The sequence below is a fragment of the Elephas maximus genome, chromosome 24, assembly GCF_024166365.1.
Source record: "Elephas maximus indicus isolate mEleMax1 chromosome 24, mEleMax1 primary haplotype, whole genome shotgun sequence".
Classification (NCBI taxonomy): domain Eukaryota; kingdom Metazoa; phylum Chordata; class Mammalia; order Proboscidea; family Elephantidae; genus Elephas; species Elephas maximus.
This window is the reverse complement of record NC_064842.1, coordinates 587,813-610,849: the sequence shown is the minus strand read 5'-3', so window position 1 is coordinate 610,849 and position 23,037 is coordinate 587,813. Positions and strand designations below refer to the sequence as shown.

General features: G+C 40.5%; 1 protein-coding gene across 1 annotated transcript in view; it reads left to right on the top strand.

The window, feature by feature from the left end:
• Positions 1-23,037, top strand: part of INTS7 (integrator complex subunit 7) — a 113,854-nt gene that overhangs the window by 30,547 nt on the left and 60,270 nt on the right. Inside the window, exons 7-8 of the mRNA XM_049867985.1 lie at positions 6,682-6,804; positions 16,932-17,049. Of these exons, the coding sequence (XP_049723942.1) occupies positions 6,682-6,804; positions 16,932-17,049 (241 nt within the window). The remainder of the gene's footprint in view (positions 1-6,681; positions 6,805-16,931; positions 17,050-23,037) is intronic.

The following is a 23,037-nucleotide window of genomic DNA, read 5'->3' as shown; positions in this document are numbered from 1 at the left end:
GCCTTGCTGGTGTGAGATGGAATCTCATCGTAGTTTTAATTTGCATTTCTCTAATGGCTAATGATCGAGAGCATTTTCTCATGTATCTGTTGGCTGCCTGAATATCTTCTTTAGAGAAATGTGTGTTCATATCCTTTGCCCACTTCTTGATTGGGTTGTTTGTCTTTTTGTGGTTGAGTTTTGACAGAATCATGTAGATTTTAGAGATCAGGCGCTGGTCGGAGATGTCATAGCTGAAAATTCTTTCCCAATCTGTAGGTGGTCTTTTTACTCTTTTGGTGAAGTCTTTAGATGAGCATAGGTGTTTGATTTTTAGGAGCTCCCAGTTATCGGGTTTCTCTTCATCATTTTTGGTAATGTTTTGTATTCTGTTTATACCTTGTATTAGGGCTCCTAGGGTTGTCCCAATTTTTTCTTCCATGATCTTTATCGTTTTAGTCTTTATGTTTAGGTCTTTGATCCACTTGGAGTTAGTTTTTGTGCATGGTGTGAGGTATGGGTCCTGTTTCATTTTTTTGCAAATGGATATCCAGTTATGCCAGCACCATTTGTTAAAAAGGCTGTCTTTTCCCCAGTTAATTGACACTGGTCCTTTGTCAAATATCAGCTGCTCATACGTGGATGGATCTATGTCTGGGTTCTCAATTCTGTTCCATTGGTCTATGTGTCTGTTGTTGTACCAATACCAGGCTGTTTTGACTACTGTGGCTGTATAATAGGTTCTGAAGTCAGGTAAGGTGAGGCCTCCCACTTTCTTCTTCTTTTTCAGTAGTGCTTTGCTTATCCGGGGCTTCTTTCCGTTCCATATGAAATTGGTGATTTGTTTCTCTATCCCCTTAAAATATGACATTGGAATTTGGATCGGAAGTGCGTTAAATGTATAGATGGCTTTTGGTAGAATAGACATTTTTACTATGTTAAGTCTTCCTATCCATGAGCAAGGTATGTTTTTCCACTTAAGTATGTCCTTTTGAATTTCTTGTAGTAGAGCTTTGTAGTTTTCTTTGTATAGGTCTTTTACATCCTTGGTAAGATTTATTCCTAAGTATCTTATCTTCTTGGGGGCTATTGTGAATGGTATTGATTTGGTTATTTCCTCTTCGGTGTTCTTTTTGTTGATGTAGAGGAATCCAAGTGATTTTTGTATGTTTATTTTATAACCTGAGACTCTGCCAAACTCTTCTATTAGTTTCAGTAGTTTTCTGGAGGATTCCTTAGGGTTTTCTGTGTATATAATCATGTCATCTGCAAATAGTGATAACTTTACTTCTTCCTTGCCAATCCGGATACCTTTTATTTCTTTGTCTAGCCTGATTGCCCTGGCTAAGACTTCCAACACGATGTTGAATAAGAGCGGTGATAAAGGGCATCCTTGTCTGGTTCCCATTCTCAAGGGAAATGCTTTCAGGTTCTCTCCATTTAGAGTGATATTGGCTGTTGGCTTTGCATAGATGCCCTTTATTATGTTGAGGAATTTTCCTTCAATTCCTATTTTGGTAAGAGTTTTTATCATGAATGGGTGTTGGACTTGGTCAAATGCCTTTTCCGCATCAATTGATAAGATCATGTGGTTTTTGTCTTTTGTTTTATTTATGTGATGGATTACATTAATGGTTTTTCTGATATTAAACCAGCCTTGCATACCTGGTATAAATCCCACTTGATCAGGGTGAATTATTTTTTTGATGTGTCGTTGGATTCTATTGGCTAGAATTTTGTTGAGGATTTTTGCATCAATGTTCATGAGGGATATAGGTCTATAATTTTCTTTTTTTGTAATGTCTTTACCTGGTTTTGGTATCAGGGAGATGGTGGCTTCATAGAATGAGTTGGGTAGTATTCCGTCATTTTCTATGCTTTGGAATACCTTTAGTAGTAGTGGTGTTAACTCTTCTCTGAAAATTTGGTAGAACTCTGCAGTGAAGCCGTCCGGGCCAGGACTTTTTTTTGTTGGGAGTTTTTTGATTACCGTTTCAATCTCTTTTTTTGTTATGGGTCTATTTAGTTGTTCTCCTTCTGAATGTGTTAGTTTAGGTAGGTAGTGTTTTTCCAGGAATTCATCCATTTCTTCTAGGTTTTCAAATTTGTTAGAGTACAATTTTTCATAATAATCTGAAATGATTCTTTTAATTTCATTTGGTTCTGTTGTGATGTGGTCCTTCTCATTTCTTATTCGGGTTATTTGTTTCCTTTCCTGTATTTCTTTAGTCAGTCTAGCCAATGGTTTATCAATTTTGTTAATTTTTTCAAAGAACCAGCTTTTGGCTTTGTTAATTCTTTCGATTGTTTTTCTGTTCTCTAATTCATTTAGTTCAGCTCTAATTTTTATTATTTGTTTTCTTCTGGTGCCTGATGGATTCTTTTGTTGCTCACTTTCTATTTGTTCAAGTTGTAGGGACAGTTCTCTGATTTTGGCTCTTTCTTCTTTTTGTATGTGTGCATTTATTGATATAAATTGGCCTCTGAGCACTGCTTTTGCTGTGTCCCAGAGGTTTTGATAGGAAGTATTTTCATTCTCGTTGCTTTCTATGAATTTCCTTATTCCCTCCTTGATGTCTTCTATAACCCAGTCTTTTTTCAGGAGGGTATTGTTCATTTTCCAAGTATTTGATTTCTTTTCCCTCGTTTTTCTGTCATTGATCTCTAGTTTTATTGCCTTGTGGTCTGAGAAGATGCTTTGTAATATTTCGATGTTTTGGACTCTGCAAAGGTTTGTTTTATGACCTAATATGTGGTCTATTCTAGAGAATGTTCCATGTGCGCTGGAAAAAAAAGTATATTTTGTAGCAGTTGGGTGGAGAGTTCTGTATAAGTCAATGAGGTCAAGTTGGTTGATTGTTGTAATTAGATCTTCCGTGTCTCTGTTGAGCTTCTTACTGGATGTCCTGTCCTTCTCCGAAAGTGGTGTGTTGAAGTCTCCTACTATAATTGTGGAGGTATCTATCTCGCTTTTCAGTTCTGTTAAAATTTGATTTATGTATCTTGCAGCCCTGTCATTGGGTGCGTAAATATTTAATATGGTTATGTCTTCCTGATCAATTGTCCCTTTTATCATTATATAGTGTCCTTCTTTATCCTTTGTGGTGGATTTAAGTCTAAAGTCTATTTTGTCCGAAATTAATATTGCTACTCCTCTTCTTTTTTGCTTATTGTTTGCTTGATATACTTTTTTCCATCCTTTGAGTTTTAGTTTGTTTGTGTCTCTAAGTCTAAGGTGTGTCTCTTGTAGGCAGCATATAGATGGATCGTGTTTCTTTATCCAGTCTGTGACTCTCTGTCTCTTTATTGGTGCATTTAGTCCATTTACATTCAGGGTAATTATAGATAAATAAGTTTTTAGTGCTGTCATTTTGATGCCTTTTTATGTGTGTTGTTGACAATTTCATTTTTCCACATACTTTTTTGTGCTGAGGCGTTTTTCTTAGTAAATTGTGAGATCCTCATTTTCATAGTGTTTGTCTTTATGTTAGTTGAGTCGTTACGTTTTTCTTGGTTTTTGTCTTGAGTTATAGAGTTGTTATACCTTTTTGTGGTTACCTCATTATATACCCCTATTTTTCTAAGTAAAAACCTAACTTGTATTGTTCTATATCGCCTTGTATCACTCTCCATATGGCAGTTCAATGCCTCCTGTATTTAGTCCCTCTTTTTGATTATTGTGATCTTTTACCTATTGACTTCCATGATTCCCTGTTATGTGTATTTTTTTTTTAATTAATCTTAATTTGTTTGTTTTTGTGATTTCCCTATTTGAGTTGATATCAGGACGTTCTGTTTTGTGACCTTGTGTTGTGCTGATATCTGATATTATTGGTTCTGTGACCAAACAATATCCTTTAGTATTTCTTGTAGCTTTGGTTTGGTTTTTGCAAATTCTCTAAACTTGTGTTTGTCTGTAAATATCTTAATTTCGCCTTCATATTTCAGAGAGAGTTTTGCTGGATATATGATCCTTGGTTGGCAGTTTTTCTCCTTCAGTGTTCTGTATATGTCGTCCCATTCCCTTCTTGCCTGCATGGTTTCTGCTGAGTAGTCAGAACATATTCTTATTGATTCTCCCTTGAAGGAAACCTTTCTTTTCTCCCTGGCTGCTTTTAAAATTTTCTGTTTATCTTTGGTTTTGGTGAGTTTGATGATAATATGTCTTGGTGTTTTTCTTGTTGGATCAATCTTAAATGGGGTTCGATGAGCATCTTGGATAGATATCCTTTCTTCTTTCATGATGTCAGGGAAGTTTTCTGTCAGAAGTTCTTCAACTATTTTCTCTGTATTTTCTGTCCCCCCTCCCTGTTCTGGGACTCCAATCACCCGCAGGTTATCCTTCTTGATAGAGTCCCACATAATTCTTAGGGTTTCTTCATTTTTTTTAATTCTTTTATCCGATTTTTTTTCAGCTACGTTGGTGTTGATTCCCTGGTCCTCCAGATGTCCCAGTCTGCATTCTAATTGCTCGAGTCTGCTCCTCTGACTTCCTAGTGCGTTGTCTAATTCTGTTATTTTATTGTTAATCTTTTGGATTCTACATGTTGTCTCTCTATGGATTCTTGCAACTTATTAATTTTTCCACTATGTTCTTGAATAATCTTTTTGAGTTCTTCAACAGTTTTATCAGTGTGTTCCTTGGCTTTTTCTGCAGTTATCCTAATTTCATTTGTGATATCATTAAGCATTCTGTAAATTAGTTTTTTATATTCTGTATCTGATAATTCCAAGATTGTATCTTCATTTGGGAAAGCTTTTGATTCTTTTGTTTGGGGGGTTGGAGAAGCTGTCATGGTCTGCTTCTTTAAGTGGTTTGATATGGATTGTTGTCTCCGAGCCATCACTGGGAAACTAGTTTTTCCAGAAAATCCGCTAAAAAAAAACTGCAGTCAGATCCCTATCAGAGTTCTCCCTCTGGCTCAGGCTATTCAGATGTTAATGAAGCCGCCTGGGGAGGGTGGGGGAGGGAACAGAGAGATAGGAGAGTAGCACCTCAGATTATAGCCAGAGTTGCTTGTCTTGCTTGGAATGACTGTTATATCTGAGATTCCCACGGGCGCGTCGCCTATGTGTGCTGGCTGTGTGGAGATTGCCCCCAGGGGGTCTGGCCCGCTGGAGTCACGGTCAGATCCTCCGCTTCCAGCCCCACGCCCAGCGTCAAGGCTCCCCTACTGGGACGGTGCACTCTCAACTCCAAAATCAGTCGCTGCCTCCCGGGGACTTCTCGTCTCTCCAGCCGCGTGGCCGTGCCACCTCCGTGAACCAGGTGGGCCCCCTCCCGGGGTTAGTTCAGATGGGTGGAGTAGCTCCCCGTGCTTGTGCCGCGACCGAGTGTCCCGGCTGGAACGCTGTTCTCCCCACTCCAATACCAGTCGCTGTCTCCCGGGGACTTCTCCTACCGGCTGCGTCCCACGCCGCCCGCGCGACCCGGCTGGTCCCCTTCCCGGGGTTAGTTCAGGGGGTGGAGCAACTCTCCGTGTTTATGGCGTACCTGCGTGCAGTCCAAATCCCTGCGGGACGGTTCCCCGGCTCGGATGCTGCTCTTTCTGCTCCAAGATCAGTCACTGCCTCCCGGGGACTTCTCCTACCGGCTGCGTCCCACGCCGCCCGTGGAACCGGCTGGTCCCCCTCCCGGGGTTAGTTCAGGGGGGTGGAGCAGGTCTCTGTGCTTGTGCCGTACCTGACTGGTACTCTGGCTCCAGGCTCTGGAAACTATCGCTGCTTCCCCGTATTAGTTCGTTCTCCGTCTCTAAATCTGTGTTTGTTGTTCAGGGTTCGTAGATTGTTATGTATGTGATCGATTCACTTGTTTTTCCGTGTCTTTGTTGTAAGAGGGATCCGAGGTAACGTCTGCCTAGTCCGCCATCTTGGCTCCGCCTTTGCTTGCTTTTTGCTTTTCTGTATTCACAGTTCTCATTCTTGGGAGCCCTTGAAGAAAACAGGGTGGAGGTATATGGCAGGGTGTGGAGTTGGCAGTAAAGAAGAGAGGGAAGAATTAATTGTTAAATGCCAAGATCTGTGCTGGAACTTGACAAGTTAGATGATAGTATCTTACTTTACACAAGAAGAGAAAGAGGCCTGTCATGGCCTGAATTGTGTCTCCCAAAAATATGTGTCAGCTTGGTTAGACCCTGATTCCCAGTATTGTGTGGTTGTCCTCCACTTTGTGATTACAATTTTATGTCAAAGAGGGTTAGGGTGGGACTGTAACACCCTCACCCAGGTCACATCCCTGATCCAATGTAAAGGGAGTTTGCCTGGGGTGTGACCTGCACCACCTTTTATCTCACAAGAAATAAAAAAGAAAGGGAAGGGAGCAGAGAGCAGGACCTCATACCACCAAGAAAGCAGCCCTGGGAGCAGAGTGTGTCCTTTAGACCTGGGGTCCCTGTGCAGAGAAGCTCATAGCCTGGGGGAATATTGGTGAGAAGGCTGACAGAGAGAAAGCCTTCCCCTGGAGCTGATGCCTTGAATTTGGACTTCTAGCCTACTTTACTGTGAAGAAATTTCTTTGTTAAAGCTATCCACTTGTGGTATTTCTGTTACAGCAGTACTGGATGACTATAGCAAAGCCCAAACATGCTCTCATGGGCATGTAGCTAGTAAGTATCAGGGCTGTGATTTAAAACCAGCCCTGAGTTAAATCGAGAAGTTTCACTTTGACAGCAGTGCCCATGGCGTGACTTACTTCCTTTATAGATTCAGCTCCTGTTGCAGTACTTGAAGAATGACCCCAGGAGAGCAGTAAAGAGACTTGCTATTCAAGATCTGAAGTTACTTGCCAATAAAACACCACATACCTGGAGCAGGGAAAATATTCAGGTATGTTGACCTTTGAATATTAATATTTTATATGCAAGAATAATGTAACGTTTTAGTAAATCCTTTTGCTTTACATTTTATGTCATCTTTATCATCATCTGAATGCTTGAATATGAAAAACGTGTAAGAGCATCTTTCTTATTTGTAGAAGTTATTTTATAAGTGTTAGACTTAATATATAAAACTCCTGTCCTTCAGTGTTTGCTTTGGTGAATTAGACTTGCCTTTCAGTTTCTTGTTCATTTTCTGATAAGTGTACTGAGGCTAATTGAGAAGCCCAGTTAAGCTGTATCATTTTATTCCTGCCTCCTTTAGTCAGTTTAGGGAGAACAATTTAGGTGCTGACTATGATTAATTATGGAGAAGATGCTGGATGGGAACTTGGCAAAGTGTGTTTCTCCTTTTCATGGAGAGCAGAAGACATTAAGTTCTCTTTTGTAAGTACAAGAGCAGACATCTCATTCTCTAGACTTTTAACGTGACATCCATATATTATTTCTTAGGTTAAATTAACATTATTGTTTTTTTCTCTCAAAATGAAACTCATTGTTTACCCCTTACTGATAACAGATACAACATTTTCTAAATAATGCTCTTTAAAGTAAAATGGAAGTTTGTTAGACTTAGACCTTTAATTTTCATGGGTTATATCTTTATCTTTTGGCATTATCATGGCTCTAGCCTAAAATAAAGAAGCCCTGGTAGTGCAGTGGTTAAAATGATCGACTGCTAACCAAAAGGTCAGCAGTTCGAAACCACCAGCCCCTCCGTGGGAGAAAGATGTGGCAGTCTGCTTCCTTAGAGATCTGTAGCCTTGGAATCCCTGTGGGGTCGCTACGAGTCAGAATCAGCTCAACAGCAGTGGGTTTTTCATAAAACCCTCAAGTTCCACGTGATGAAAACTAAGCTGCTGCATTTGTTTGCAGTTTTCTAGCACATTTCCATATGTTATGATTTGATAGCCACAAGTATCCCAAGATATTAGGTCAGTTATTAGTATCTGCAGTTAGTAGATGATCACATTATGGCTCAGAGAGACTTAGTATGCTCATTCTTCATTGGTCCTTGGCTATTTTACATAAATTTTAGGGTCACCTGGTCAAGTTCTCCCAAAACAACAACAACCAAAACCTGTTGTTATTCAGTTGAGATTACACTAAATATAAAGATGAATTTGTAAAAAAAATTGCTATCTTTACAATGTTAAGACTTCCACTGCATGGATGTATTTTATCTTTTAATTTATTTAGGTCTTTTTAATGTATCAACTCGATGGCACACAACAACAATGTATTTTTTGCCTTAGAATGTTTTGTCTGATATTAAATATAGCTACTTTAGCTTTCTTTTGGCTGTGTTTACATGTTGGATCATTTGCTATTTTTTTACTTTCTTTATTTCAAGTATTTCTTGTAAACAGCATTTGATTGGATTATTTTAATCAGCCTGGTCATCTTTGTCATTTTAAAATGGAGCATTTGATTTGTTTACATTTGTTGTGACTTATTATATAAACCAAAAAAAAAAAAAAACCATTGCTGTCGAGTTGATTCTGACTCATAGTGACCTTATAGGACAGGGTAGAACAGTGCCATAGGGTTTCCAAGGAGCAGCTGGTGGATTTGAGCTGCTCATCTTTTGGTTAGCAGCCAAGTTCTTAACCACTGCACTACTAGGGCTCCGATTTATTATACATTAAAGCCTAAAATTAATACTTCTACAGAGATCTTAGAACACACTTTAACTCCATTTACATCCCTGTAAACTTTTATGTTATTGTTATGTATTTTAATTCTCTTTTCTTATTAATGTATTTTTCCACACATAATAAATACACTCCATCAACCTTTGTTTGCCAACCACTGCCTCCCTCTGCTAGGTATTTTCATAAGTGTCACTATGCCAATTTTTTTTTTTATATGTTGCTGTAAACAAAAGCAAAATGAGCATAGCACATTATTTGCATAAAAATGCATTATATGATTTCGTTGTATTTTATAAAGTCACTGTTCATTTGAATCTACCACACTCTTTGGTCTTCTTTCATCTCAGGCTTTTTATCTGGGTTGCTTTTCCTTCTGCCTTTGGAAAGTCCTTTAGTGAAAATCTGTGCTGATAAACTCTCCCGACATTGCTTGTCTGAAAATGTCTTCATTCTGCTGTCACTCTTGAAAGACACTTTCTCTAGGAATAGAATTCTCGGCATTGAGGGTGCTGTTCTAATGTCTGCTGGCTTCCAAATGCTATGGGATGGTGTCATGGGTTGAATTATGTCCCCCCAGAAATCTATCAACCTGGTTAAGCCGTAATTCCCAGTATTGTGTGGTTGTCCTCCATTTTGTGATTGTAATTTTAAGTTGAGAGGATTAGGGTGGGATTCTAATACCACCCTTACTCAGATCGCCTCCCGATCCAAGGTAAAGGGAGTTTCCCTGGGGTGTGGCCTGCACCACCTTTTATCTCTCAAGGGATAAAAGGAAAGAGAAGCAAGCAGAGAGTTGGGGACCTCATACGATCAAGAAAGCAGCACTAGGAGCAGACCGCGTCCGTTGGACCTGGGGTCCCTGCACCGGACAGGCTCCTTGACCATGGGAAGATGGAAGACAAGGACCTTCCTCCAGCGCCAACAGAGACAGAAAGCCTTCCCTGGAGATGACACCTTGAATTTGGACTTTTAGCCTACTTTATTGTGAGGAAATAAATTTGTTAAAGACATCCGCTTGCAGTATTTCTGTTTTGGCAGTACTAGATAACCAAGACAGATGGTTAAGAACTATAACACAGAACTTTTTTTGTTTCTTAATGGTATAGTTTAAAAAATGCCATAAAAACATCTGAACCTGGAACTTTTTCAGGAATAGTGTTCTGAGAACATTTCCAATTAGGTTATTACCCTATCAAAACAGGTTTTCTACCTCTTCTTTCAATCAGTTTTGATCATTTGCTTTTCATTTACTTCATTTATTAGATTCATTCTAATTATAATTTTTAGTGTCTTTGTATTTGAATATTTATTTTTACTCCTAATATTGCACATTTGTGTTTTTTATCCACTTTTCTTACTTAGACTTGGTTTTTTTATTATCTTTTTCAAGTGCTTGGTGTATTTATTATTATTTAATAACGAAAGCACCTAAGGCTATTGATTTTCCCCTTAGTGCAGATTGGATACTTTCTCTAAACAATTGTAGCATTCTCATTGCCATGAATTTGAAATACGTTTTTTTAAAGTCAGGTTTATTGTGTAATTTATTTACAGAAATCTTTTGGGTATATAGTTTGATGAGTTTTGACAGATGTGTAGAGCTGTGTAACCGCCATAGTTGAGGTAACCCAAAACTCAGTGCCGTCGTCATTTTTCTCTCCCTCAGAAGTTCCCTCAGGCTCCTCTGTAGTCAGTCACCTTCCCTGACAGCCACTGGTCTGATTTTTGTCTCTATCGTTTTGCCTTTCCGGAATATAAATGGAATTATGTCAGTGGAATCATATGTAGTGTGTGTTTTATATAAAAAATCTGTGCCTAACCCTAGGTCACAAAGATTTTCACCTGTTCTAGAAGTTTTATAGTTTCAGGTCTTATGTGTAGCTCTGTGTGCTCCATATTGAGTTGGTATTTATATGTGATAAGAGGTAGCAATCAAGGTTCACTTGGACAACCAGTTGTTCCAGCACCATTTTTTGAAAATATTATCCATTCTACATTGAAATTACTTCGGCATCATTGTTGAAAATCAGTTGTGTAGGTCTGTTTCTGGACTTTATTCTGTTCCATTTGTGTATGTGTTTATTTTTAAGTCAATACCATACTGTCTTGATTGCTCTAGCTTTCTGTTAAGTCTTAGAGTCAGGTAGTGTGACGCCTCCTACTTTGTTCTTTTTCAGAATTGCTTGCGCATTCTAGGTCTTTTGCCTTTCCATGTAAAATTTAGAATCAATTTGTCAGTTTCTGCACAATAACCTGCTGGGATTTTGATTGGTGTTTATGCCTATAGACCGTTTTGGGGAGATTTGACATCTTTACTGAGTTTTCTGATCCATGAACATGGTATGTCTCTCCATTGCTATAAGGAACAAAGTTTGATTTACCAAAAAAAAAACAAACTTGTTGCCATCGAGTTGATTCTGACTCATAACAACCCTACAGGACAGAATAGAACTGCCCATTAGAGTTTCCAAGGAGCTGCCGGTGGATTCGAACTGCTGACCTTTTGGTTAGGAGCCAAGCTCTCTAACCAGTGCGCTAAACGTATGTCCTATATTGAGTTTCTTCCTTATCTGTGACATTTTGGTACTCATTGATTCACACACCAGCTTGTATTAATATCTTAGCACTATCTTGTTCTACAGATAGTACTTTTATCAACATAAAAGAATTCTCTGTCCTGTGTAAAGCTTTTGCCTCGAATTCTTTATGTGATGTTAATAGTGCCGGTCATTTATTTATTTCACGTGTATCTGTCAGGTCTGTGCCAATCTTATTGTCTTCAAACTTTCTGTTTAGATATGACACTTATAAATAGAATATAGATTTACCTCTTTTAACAGTATAAGGTAACCCGTTTACATTTACTGGTGTCATGGATTGAATTGTGTCCCCCCAGAATATCTATCAACTTAGCTGGGCCATGAGTCTCAGTATTGTGTGATTTCCCACCATTTTATGTGACTTCCCTATGTGTTGTAAATCCTATCACTATGATGAAATAAGATGGATTAGTGCCAGTTACATTGATGAGGTCTACAAGATTAAGCAGTGCCATAAGCTAGTCTCTTTTGAGATATAAAAGAGAGAAGCGAGCAGAGAGACATGGGGACCTCATACCACTGAGAAAGCAGTGCCAGGAGCAGAGCGTGTCCTTTGGACCTGAGGTTCGTGCGCTGACATGCTCCCAGACCAGGAGAAGATTGATGACAGGGACCTTCCTCCGGAGCCCACAGAGAAAGGAAGCCTTCCCCTGGAGCTGACGACCTGAGTTTGGACTTGTAGCCAACTAGACAGTGAAAGGATAAATTTCTCATTGTTGAAGCCATCCACTTGTGGTATTTCTGTTACAGCAACACTAGACGACCAAGACAATTGGTGTAATGGAAGTTTTTTATTATTTCTGCCATCTCATCTTAACGCTGTCTATAATACTTTTTGTTTCCATTGTTGCATTACTTTCCTTTGTTATTCAGATGACTTTTTTTTGTTCTTTTATTCTCTAGTGATTTAAAAAATTTTAACATGTTAATTAAGCATAATATTTTTATGTTACCTCTAAATTCAGTGTGTAAATATTAGAATCTGTGTATCTCTGTTGACATTAAGAATCAAAAGTACGGTGGTTGAAATGCTGAAAGTTGTAGCTTAAGTTTTTCTCATTGCTAACTGTCTCCATTGCTCCCTCCTAATAGCCTGTTAAAATACTCTGGAATTTAATTCCCAATTATTATTTTGCACCATGAAACTTTTTTTAAAATAATAAGTCATTTTATGACACATGCGTTGAGCTTCACAGCAGCATTAACAGTTCCTCAGATGTCACCGCTTATCCGTATTTATTTCTTCATTGTACCATGTCTCCCCTTATCCCGCGTTTTTTATTCCGGTTTATCTTTCTTGTGGCTTGGCCTTTGGTTGTTTTTCTCTAGGAAAAATAGGATTTCTTCATTCTTAAATGTCTGTAAAATGTGTTTTTTTTAATTTCACATGTGAATAACAATACAGAATTCCTGGCTGTAGTAATTTTCCTTTGGAGTTTACATTTTAAGCATCTTTGATCTCATTTGAGGTGTTACTGTCATATCGAGGTAGAGTTATCTTAGTACAAAGTAATTGGTACAAAAGTATCTGAAAATAATATAACCCTTTGAAAGTTACAGTATCTTTAAACCAGTATAGATGATATAATTTAAGACTTAATTAAAAATATTATTTTTTAATGTTTGTCCTCCCACAAAGAATTTTTCCTGTCGTGGCTGAACCTTAGTTTATGGGTTTTACTTAGATGGGTGTGGACAAATATTAATGGTGTTTCCAGAGCCTAAATATATATTTGAAAATGTTGACATACAGCAGGGAAAAGAGTGCTGATGACTTTTGAACCTTCGTGAAGTAATATAATAGAGCACTGACTTCAACCTTGAACTTACTCTCAGCTACAAGAGCACTCATTATTTTTCTAAGGTTTTCTTTTCTTCTCAGCAATCTTTTAATTGCTAATTGACTTTTTTTTTTAGTTTTTATATTTCAGGTTCAGATTGTGTCCATTCCATTGCTGACTTTATTAGTGTGTTCATTGGTATTATAACTACCATGTGGAATCAAATACCCTCGGTTTAAACGTTTTAATTCTGAACGTTTTAAAAACCAGAAGGAAGGAAGGGCCTAAAGCGAGGCCCAGGTGTGGTACACGTCCTTATTAAAGTAGTCAAAGATAGTTTCACAGGGGCAAAAATCTACTTTAATGTGTTTGTTTTCCTTTGGGTTTTTTTATGCCTTGCTAATATCCATTTTAATTGGTTAATCAATATTAATAGTTTATAATATTCTGATGTTATCGTCTTAGCTGAAGATGTTTGATTTATGTAACCTTCCTGTTAGAAAGCACAAGAAAATTTTTTTCTTCTGGGTATTCTCAGAGTTGTAATTTTATTTTTGGCATTATTTCCCCTGAGAGTATCTGATTTGTACTTTACCTGGTATTGGGAGGAACAAGTTAAGCCTGAGAATTACTTTTTTTAGTTATCTTTTTCTTTGCAGTTAGTACAAAGGAAACAAAATTTAGAGGTGTTATGTCTGACAGAATACTTTTAAACATAACATTTTTCTTTACCTTAAAGATTATAAACTTCTTTTTAGTGTACTTTTCTAGAACACATCCCTGGTGGCCAGTCCCATTCCAGGGTAGAGGAGAAGCCCCTATTCAGGGATTGACCCAGAAAGCAGCAATTCAGGACAGAGACCGGTTGAGCCGTGGGTTAAGCCACCCGAGGGAGAGAGAATCAGCCAAATTGTCTGAGTGAAGAAGGCAGTAGTGGTTAAGTGAGAAAGGGGGCCCCATTTGAAGAGAGAGTTTTTCCCTTGTGTTGGTGTGAGAAATGGTCCCGGTAAGAACACTTTAGTAATAGGTAATGTTGAAACAGATTTCATTATTCAGATATGTTTGGTGTACCGTTTCTGGGAAACTCTGGGATTTGCTCTGTTAAGCTTACTAATTTAGGAACCTGTAAATCAGTATATATTTTCTGAGGGCATTTTCGGTACCCAGTACTGTGGTGGATGCCAAGAAATCAGAAGATAACATTGTAAATAATTTTGTCGCTAGATTTTCTACCATCTTGTTCAGTTTTTAAAATGGTAGAATTCTTCCTGCTTTTTGAAACTTGTTAATGTATTATCAGCTTATATAAAATGGCTCACTTGCCTTCTCGGTTATCTCAAATAGTTAAACACCTGTTAATAAACAGAGCACTCAGTAAGACATAATTGGAACACACAGAAATACAGGATACAGTCCTTATTCTCTGGGACTGTTGGCTGGGGATATTAGTCATAAGCACAAGTTTGTAAAGGTACAGGGCTGAACAGTTTAGGCAATAAAAAATCATTGGAAATGGCCTAAGCATTTGAATATATAAATGGGACCTGTAGTATTACCTAATCACAATTAATTTTTTTGAATGCTTACTTTTGAACTTCAAAAATAGTATCCATATTTGCTGCCTTTATTTCTTTATCCCCTACTCTTTAGTACACTTACATTTAGATCTTTTTTCCTGTCACTTTGCTGAGACACTTAAAAGATCGCCAGTGTTGGAGCCCTGGTGGCACAGTTGTTGGCCAAAAGGTCAGCAGTTCAAATCCACCAGCTGCTCCTTGGAAACCCTGTGGGGCACATCTGCGCTGCCCTATAGTAGAGGGTCTTTGTGAGTCGGAATCAACTCAAGGGCAATGGGCTTGGTTCTTCTTAATGTTAAACCCAGAGGCCTTTTCTCCCTTTATCTTTTTTCCTCTTGAATATGTTTGAGCTCATTAACCTGTCCCTTCTCTTTGCATCTGTTTCTCTGGGCTTCTTTGGCACCTGACTGTCCTCACTTTTTCTGCCTGCTCTCTAAACTGTACCTTCTCTGTATTCATCACTGCCCCTTTTCCAGAGTTGAGTCCCGACCCTTTGTGCCGTCTTCCGTTTATTCTCTGCCATTCTGTGTGTGCAGCCTCCCAACAGTCCGGTCCTTTGCACTGCTGTCTGGCATTCTAGCATGTATGGGTAACAAAGTGTTTTGGCCTTCCATAGCTGTTTAATCTTGCAGATGGCAGATTCCCTTCACTTAGATTTTGTTTCTAATTTGAATTTAATTTTTTACTGTAATACGTGTTAACATCGTCAAAATTCAAAAGCTGCAGAAGGATGCACAGTATGGTAGAGCCTCTCCCAGCTACCCTTCCCCCTGCACCGAACTCCTTTGCCCAGTTGCAACCAGTGTCTAATTTCATATATATGCTTCCAAAGATGTTTTATGTGAAAACCAGCAATTTTGTATGAATACTTACCCCCATTTTGCAGACGAAGAAACCAAGACTCAAAGATTTCAGTAAACGGCTCAGGTCATGGAGTTGGTAAGTGGCGGAGCCAGAATTTTAATGTGAGTCTTCTAGTTAAAAATGTACTACTTCTCAGATTCCAAATGCCTGCTAGGTGTTTCTTCTTGGACTTTATATTGCCTCCTGTTTTCTGACCTTTCTCTAAAATCAGCCAATCTTCATAAATTCTCGGTCTTCGTAAGTGAAATCGTCATTCTCTGGTCATCAGGCTTGAAATTTTGTAATAATCATTGAGTCCTTGTTCATTTCCTTGTGTATTAATCCCAGATATTCATCCTGACTCTCCATTCCTGCCATCAACTCTAGTTTAGGCCATCGTTACCACCTTCCAGGGGCTCTGGCTTGGTCTCCTTAACTCTCAGCTCCTTTGTTAATTTATTCTGTCTGCTGGAGCCCTGGTGGCACAGTGCTCAGGAGCTTGTCTGTTTGCCACAAGGTCGGTGGTTGGAATCCGCCAGCTGCTCCCTGGAAACTCAAGGGGGCAGTTCTCTGTCCTGTACGGTTGCTTTGAGTCAGAGTTGACCGGATGGCAACGGGTTTGGTTTTTGTTTTGGTCCCATTGCCAGAGTAATCTTCCCTAACAGTTTAGATGCCAGTATTCGCCTCCAGTGGCTTCCTATTTTCATCAAGTTTGAATTCCTCTGCCCAACTTTCAGGACTCTTTATAATCTGACGTAATCCTACCTGTTCGCCACCCATCTCTCTTAGCTTCCGCCCTTTTTGGACATACCTCCTTTATCACCCCATATTCTGGCCTCGTTGCCTGGCTTGTTGCCTGGACTGTCTGCCCTCCCGCTATCAGAGACCTCCTCCACAGTTCAGGTCCGTTTCTGTTTCATCCATGATCATTTTTACTGCTGCTGCCATTTTTGTTGTTAGTAGGTTTTTCTTTGAATCGAAACAGTAATACTTTCATGTGAAAATTCATTGTTCAAGGATACACAGTGAGTGAAATACGTTTTTTCCTATCTCTTTCTTCAAGCCTGCTCTGCAGAGATGCTCTCTGATGCTGGTTTCTTATGTGTCCTTCCCGAATCACTCTGTCCATCTGCAGGCATGTGTGCGTATCCTCTCTTTTCTGTACAAATGAAAATACATGTGTGTTCTGAACCTTTTTTCCCCTCAACAGTATGTCTTGAGGAGCATTGCCATGGGACGGTGGATCCACTGCTTTCTCTTACCAGCTGTGTGCTGCTCTCTTCACATTCCCATCCCCCTGTCGGTAGACATTAGGGTTGTTTCCAGCACTGTGACTGTTCACATTTCTGCATCAACTAGTTTGTAACAATCATCTTTGTGAACATAAATTCCCAGAGGAATTGCTGGGTCAAATGATATGTGCATTTTAAATTTTTGTAGTTAATGCAAAACTACCTGCCAAGGAGGTTTATGGTCTTTTACCCTCTACTCAGCGGTGTGCGAGGGTGTCCGTTCCCCGCGGATAATATCATTTTTCTAAAACCCAGAAAATTTAAGCTGAATGGACAATTTAGAAAAATGTTGTTTTAACCTCTGCGTTCATTTCTCCTTTGTATTTCAGGCCCTCTGTGAATGTGCCCTTCAGACTCCTTACGACAGCTTAAAACTAGGGATGCTGTCTGTGCTTGCGACACTGTCAGGGACCATCGCTGTCAAGCATTACTTCAGCCTGGCTCCAGGTGAGGAGGAGAGCGGGTCACCTGTGGGCAGCGTGCTGATGACTTCATTCCTGCCGTTCCCTCTGTAACCTCACGGCTCATCGGATTGTAGGGATTTGTTTCGGGATGATTTCTCAACTAATGCCTACGATAGAATCTTCCGTCCTTGATCTTAACTCGAGGATATTGCTTTTCCCGATTGGCTCTTTTTTGAATTATGTGTAGGTGAAACAATATTTCTGAGAATGCTTAAAATAGCTGGTTTGCTTTTACGTGTCTCTTACTTCGAATGACCTTTGGATTTAAGCACATCTCAAAGGCCGTGTGGTGGTGAATTTTTAAAGCAGACGTCATGTGCCTGCTTTTCGGTGAATGTTATCCCTCTGGCAAATGGTTGAAATAAAACTTCAGCCCAGTTCAGCAGGGCCTTCTTAGTTGTCTGTGCAGGATATTAACCCCAAACCCCTGCATTAAGGCCCTTGAGGGCGGCCTGTCTGACTGACTTCAGATTAAAGTTTTTGTTTATATGTAAGGTTTATGGAACGTCTGTTGCCAGATACCTGATTTAGCTACAGCCTGCTAATTTGAATTGAATTAATTAAGGAGCTGTGATGCACGTTTGTCCTTTTCATGGCTGCACAGCATATAAACTTAGTTTCTAGGTGTAGGACCTCCCTGCTGTCTTAGTCTTGATAAAGGAGACTGAAAAGGCCTGATACTCTATTGCTAAACTTCCCTCCCAGCTTGGGTGCACGCATGTGGCCTGAACTTGACTAATCATTTCCCATACCAGAAACTGAATTGGGATCCAGTGACGGAGACAAGTTAGGGAAATGTGAGAATCCACTCTGGTGATACAGCAGCACCCGTTTCCAGGTTAAGCTGTAGCAATAGCTGTTTGCCACATCGGGTGCCTGTGACAGCTGTGGCATCAGGTAATTGGTGACAGTTCCGTGGACTAATTCCATGGCATGGTTTCAACTGTGGTCTTGGTTGCTCTCTAGCCTTGTCTATTCCTGTCAGTTTTCTGAACTTAGTTTTCCGTGCTTCCTAGTAATTACGTGAGCTGCTCTGTATCACTTACCTATTTCTACATAACAAATCACTCCAAAACTTAGTGGCTTAAAACCACATCCATTTTATTTGCTCTTGTTCTGGGAGTCAGCAAGTTTGACTGGGCTCGACTGGGCAGTTTTGGTCTTACCTGGCATCATTCATACAACTGTAATCATCTGGAACCTTGACCAGGACTGGATGGTCTAAGCAGGCCTCACTTACAGGTTGGCAGTTGAAAGGTTTTCAGCTGAGGCTTGTAGGTTCTCCTTCATGTGACTCCCCAGAGACTAGCTTGGGCTTGTGTACACCATGTTCTCAGAGTTCTAAGCTGCAGGCAAAGAAGGCAAACCACTTAAATACTAGCAAATGGCCATCTGAGATGCATCAGTAGGTCTCAACCCACCTGGACCAAAGGAGAATGAAGAACATCAAGGACACAAGGTAATTATGAGCCCAAGAGACAGAAAGAGCCACATGAACCAGAGACTACATCATCCTGAGACCAGAAGAACGAGATGGTGCCCAGCTTTAACCGATGACTGCCCTGACAGGGAACGCAACAGAGAACCCCTGAGGGAGCAGGAGAGCAGTGGGATGCAGACCCCATATTCTCGTAAAAAGATCAGACTTAATGGTCTGACTGAGACTAGTAGGACCCCGGGGGTCATGGCCCCCACACCTTCTGTTGGCCCAGGACAGGAACCATTCCCAAAGCCAACTATTCAGACATAGATTGGACTGGACAGTGGGTTGGAGAGAGACGCTGGTGAGGAGTTAGCTTCTTGGATCAGGTGGACACTTGAGACTGTGTTGGCATCTCCTCCCTGGAGGGGAGATTAGAGAGTAGAGGGGGTTAGAAGCTGGCGAAATGGACACGAAAAGAGAGAGTGGAGGGAGGGAGTGGGCTGTCTCATTAGGGGGAGAGCAGTTGGGAGTATGTAGCAAGGTGTATATAAGTTTTTATTTGAGAGACTGACTTGATTTGTAAACTTTCACTTAAAGCCAATAAAAATTAAAAAAAAAAAAAAAGCAAGCCACAAACACACAAGTGCTTTTCAAGCTTTTGTTTCCATCATGTTTTCTTGTGTCTCGTCGGCCAAAGCAGGTCATATGACCAAGCTTAGAAAGTGGAGAAGTAAACGCCTGTTGCAGGGAGGAACGGGAAAGTCACATCGCAAAGAAGCTTGCTGTGATGGTCAAGGTTGTGCGTCAACTCAGCTGGGCCCTGGTTCACAGCATTTTGGTAGTCGTATGATGTTGTGATCAATTCCCTGTTGAGATTTGATAATGTGATCACCCCCATGGTGGGATCTACTGTGAGTGGTTCTGGCGGGGGCAGGGGCGGCTCATCACCCCCTCAGCCTTCATCTCTCCGCCCTCTGCCACCTAGTCCTTCCTGCTGTCCTTGCTGAGGCTTTGCTTGTTCCGGATCCTGCAGCAGGCTCTGTTCGTCTAACCTCCAGTTCTTGGGACTTGAGCTAGCAGCTAACCTGGGGTCTTGCCTGCTGACCTTGAGATTCGTCAATCTTCACAGCCTTCAACAGCTTTGCTTTCCGCCCTACTGATCTTGGGTTTGCCAGTCCCTGCGGCTACATGAATCAGCAGAAGCCTACAGTAGCTCTGCTTTCTGGCTTGCCGGTCTAGGGTTTGCTGGCCCCTGCGGCTACGTGAATCAGCAGAAGCCTATAGTAGCCCTGCTTTCAGGCTTGCCGGTCCCTGCGGCTACATGAATCAGAAGCCTACGATAGCCCTGCTTTCTGGCTTGCCGATCTTGGGTTTGCCAGCCCCTGCGGCCACATAAATCAGCAGAAGCCTACAAATAGCCCAGCTTTCTGGCTTGCCGATCTTGGGTTTGCCAGCCCCTGCGGCCACATAAATCAGCAGAAGCCTACAAATAGCCCAGCTTTCTGGCTTGCCGATCTTGGATTTGCCGGCCCCTGCGGCTACATGCATCTGGAGAAACCTCTTTCTTGTCCTATGGACTTGGGACGTTACAGCCTCTAAAACCCGCGTGAGCCGTTTCCTTGATATAAATCTCTCTTTCTCTATTATGCACTTTACTGCTCTTGTTTCTGTAGAGAAGCCAGCCTAAGACACATGCCTACCAGGGATGGAAGAGATTATCGCAACCTTCTTTGTAAACAATCTGCCGTATACCCAGTGTGGTTTCAGTCAATTCTTTTTATGCATAAGTCAGCCGGTCTTAGTTTCTTAGCTTGTAGTTAACATCCTTGATGGACGTCACACTTCGAAAGAGCTGAGGTAGGCAGAGTATTAAAAGTAGGTTAAAATTGATAATTGCTTTCCCATATAGGTTCTCATCGATTCTTTACAAGTAGTCTCTCAGGTGAGGCAGATGCAAGGGAGTTTACAAGCTTTGAGACTGAAGCTCACAAAGGTTTGATGATACGTCACACCAAAAAAAAATCCAAGCTGTCGAGTAGATTCTGACTTATAGCAACCCTACAGGTCAGAGTAGAACTGCCCCATATGGTCTCTTAGACTGTAATCTTTACAGAAGCAGATTGCCACATCTTTCCTAGTGGAACGGCCTTTGAGTTCAAACCACCTACCTCTCGGTTAGCGGCTGAGCGTTTAACAGTTGCGCCACCGGGACTCCTTCATGATATGCCCAAAGCCACGTATTTATGAAGTGTCTGAGCCTAGACTTGGACCCAGGAGTTCTGACTCAGGATTCTTTTTTTATACTAAACTGACCTAGAAGCAGGCTGCCTTTCTTTATCTTTTAATTCCAGAGATACTTATAAGCATTGTGTCAGGTTATAATATTCAAGCACTCTTCAGGTTAGATATTTTGTTTGTCTTTTTATTGAAGTTTGTTGAATTTAGTTTGAATCAGGGATTAAGCAAAAGGTTTAAATAATCAGGTGATGTCATTTTAATAAGAATAAAAGTTTGAGAATCTTTCAAAGTTAGATTATTTAATAGTAATAGTGTTACAAGTGTATCTCCACTGACTAGATTTTTCAGTATGACCAGAAGACACTTTATAACACAAACTTAAATTCAGTATGTCTAAATTGTCACTAACAAATGGCGCTTAAACATACAAGATTCAGTATCACACATATCTAAGAAAAATGCAAATTCAGACAACACTGAAATGTGCTGTTTTTTAATCCATCAAATTGGCAAAGATTCAGAAGTTTGATAAATAACATGCTGGTTCGATAAAGGTTGGGGCACATAACCCACTTTCTTTCGTTGGTGGCGGTAATGTAAGTTATTAAATCTCTACATCGGTTATCTGGAAATACTAGTCAGAATCACATAGGAACCAGAAATTCCACTTCAGGAATTTACCCTGCTGATACAGTCGTACATGTGAGAAATGACATGTGTACAAGGTTTTTCATGGCGTATGTGATAGCAAAATACTGTCCCATTGGTAGGAGATGTATAGCATAAAAATGTCCTTCAATAGGGGACTCATTAAAGAAATGGATACATCACTATACTAGAAATCAATGCAATTTATTCAAAAGAATACACTGGCATGGAGCAATCTCTGTGATGTCATGTTTAGAGAAGTAAAGCAAGGTGCAGAGCAGGGTGTGAAAAAGGAGAAAGGACAGACTGTGTGTACATGTGCAGATGTGTAGACTCTATACCAACTGGGAACATCGAGTGGATAGGGGCAGTGGTGGGAGGGAGCCTTTTCACTCACCAACCTTTTACCTTTTTCTACCTTTTGTTGTTCCTTTGAACCATGAGAATTTATCTTAGAAAATCATTTTTAAATAAATAAAAATTAAACTAAAAAATGATTTTACCCCTAAAAATAGTTATCATAGAAAAATGCTCAAAAGCAGGATATTGGCAAGTATATATGTAAAAATGGTGTGGGGGCGGTGTCTGACCTTCTCTAATTTCACAAAGGGAAGGAGAATCAAGATCAGCCGCACAAAGCTGAATCCTGTGAGGTGGAAGTCAGACGTGCCTTCTCTCTCCATCATCTTTACCAGTTCTGACACTAGCTATCCCTCCTGTGGCACTCTCTGCTTCTCTGCTGGGTTCAGTAATTCATTGCAATGGCCACACAGAGCTCACGGGCATTACTCATGATTGTGGGGTTTTTTAGGGAAGTAACAGTTACAATTTCAAGCTCAGGAGCACTCAGGATGTAATTCTTCCATCTGGACAGCCTCTTTTCAGCTGTGCTTGCAGGTACACCTCTCCCTGGCCCTGGGTCTCTGCCCAAAGGCACTCAGCTTTCTTGCTCCGTGTGCCGGGAAGCCCACCATACCATCTCCTGCTGCCAGGTCTCTGCTGTTGGGTCTCACTGTCTTCAGTGTTACAGCTCTCTCTTTCCGTCTCCTGGATCCAGGAGCTATTCAGTCCAGGGATCTTGGGTCCAAAGGACACGCTCTCTGCTCCTGGCTGTTCTTTGGTGGTGGTAATGGGATCCTCTCTCTCCTGCCTCTGGAATGGCTCACCTCCAGCCCAGTGGGATGGCAAAAACTGACCAGTCGCTTTGTTGCGTCACAATTACCATATCTGCACAGCCCCACCCAGTCACTTGGGTAGGAGTTAGAAGACCCTGGCGAGAAAGGCCACACAGAAGTGGTCCATCGCACTGCAGCATGCATTTCCTGATTGTGTATAAGTTTTTAAGTTATGTTGATGTACAAAAGGGAAAAAAGATGTAAAAAATATTCTAGAAAGTTGACAGTATGGTCATGCTGATTCGTTGGATTTGAGATGAATTTTCTTTTCATTTTTGGATTTTTCTGTTTTCTTTGTTTTTTCAAGTTTCCTTTGATGAATCTTGATTGGAGGAAAAAAGGAAGAAAACAAGTTGCAAAGCAGTATATAAAAAAGGTTGGGGGGGTCTTTGTAAAGTAATAGGTGATTCTGCGTTGTCCGTGTCAGTTGGGTGAACATACGGTAATAGGTGATTCTGCGTTGTCCATGTCAGTTGGGTGAACATAC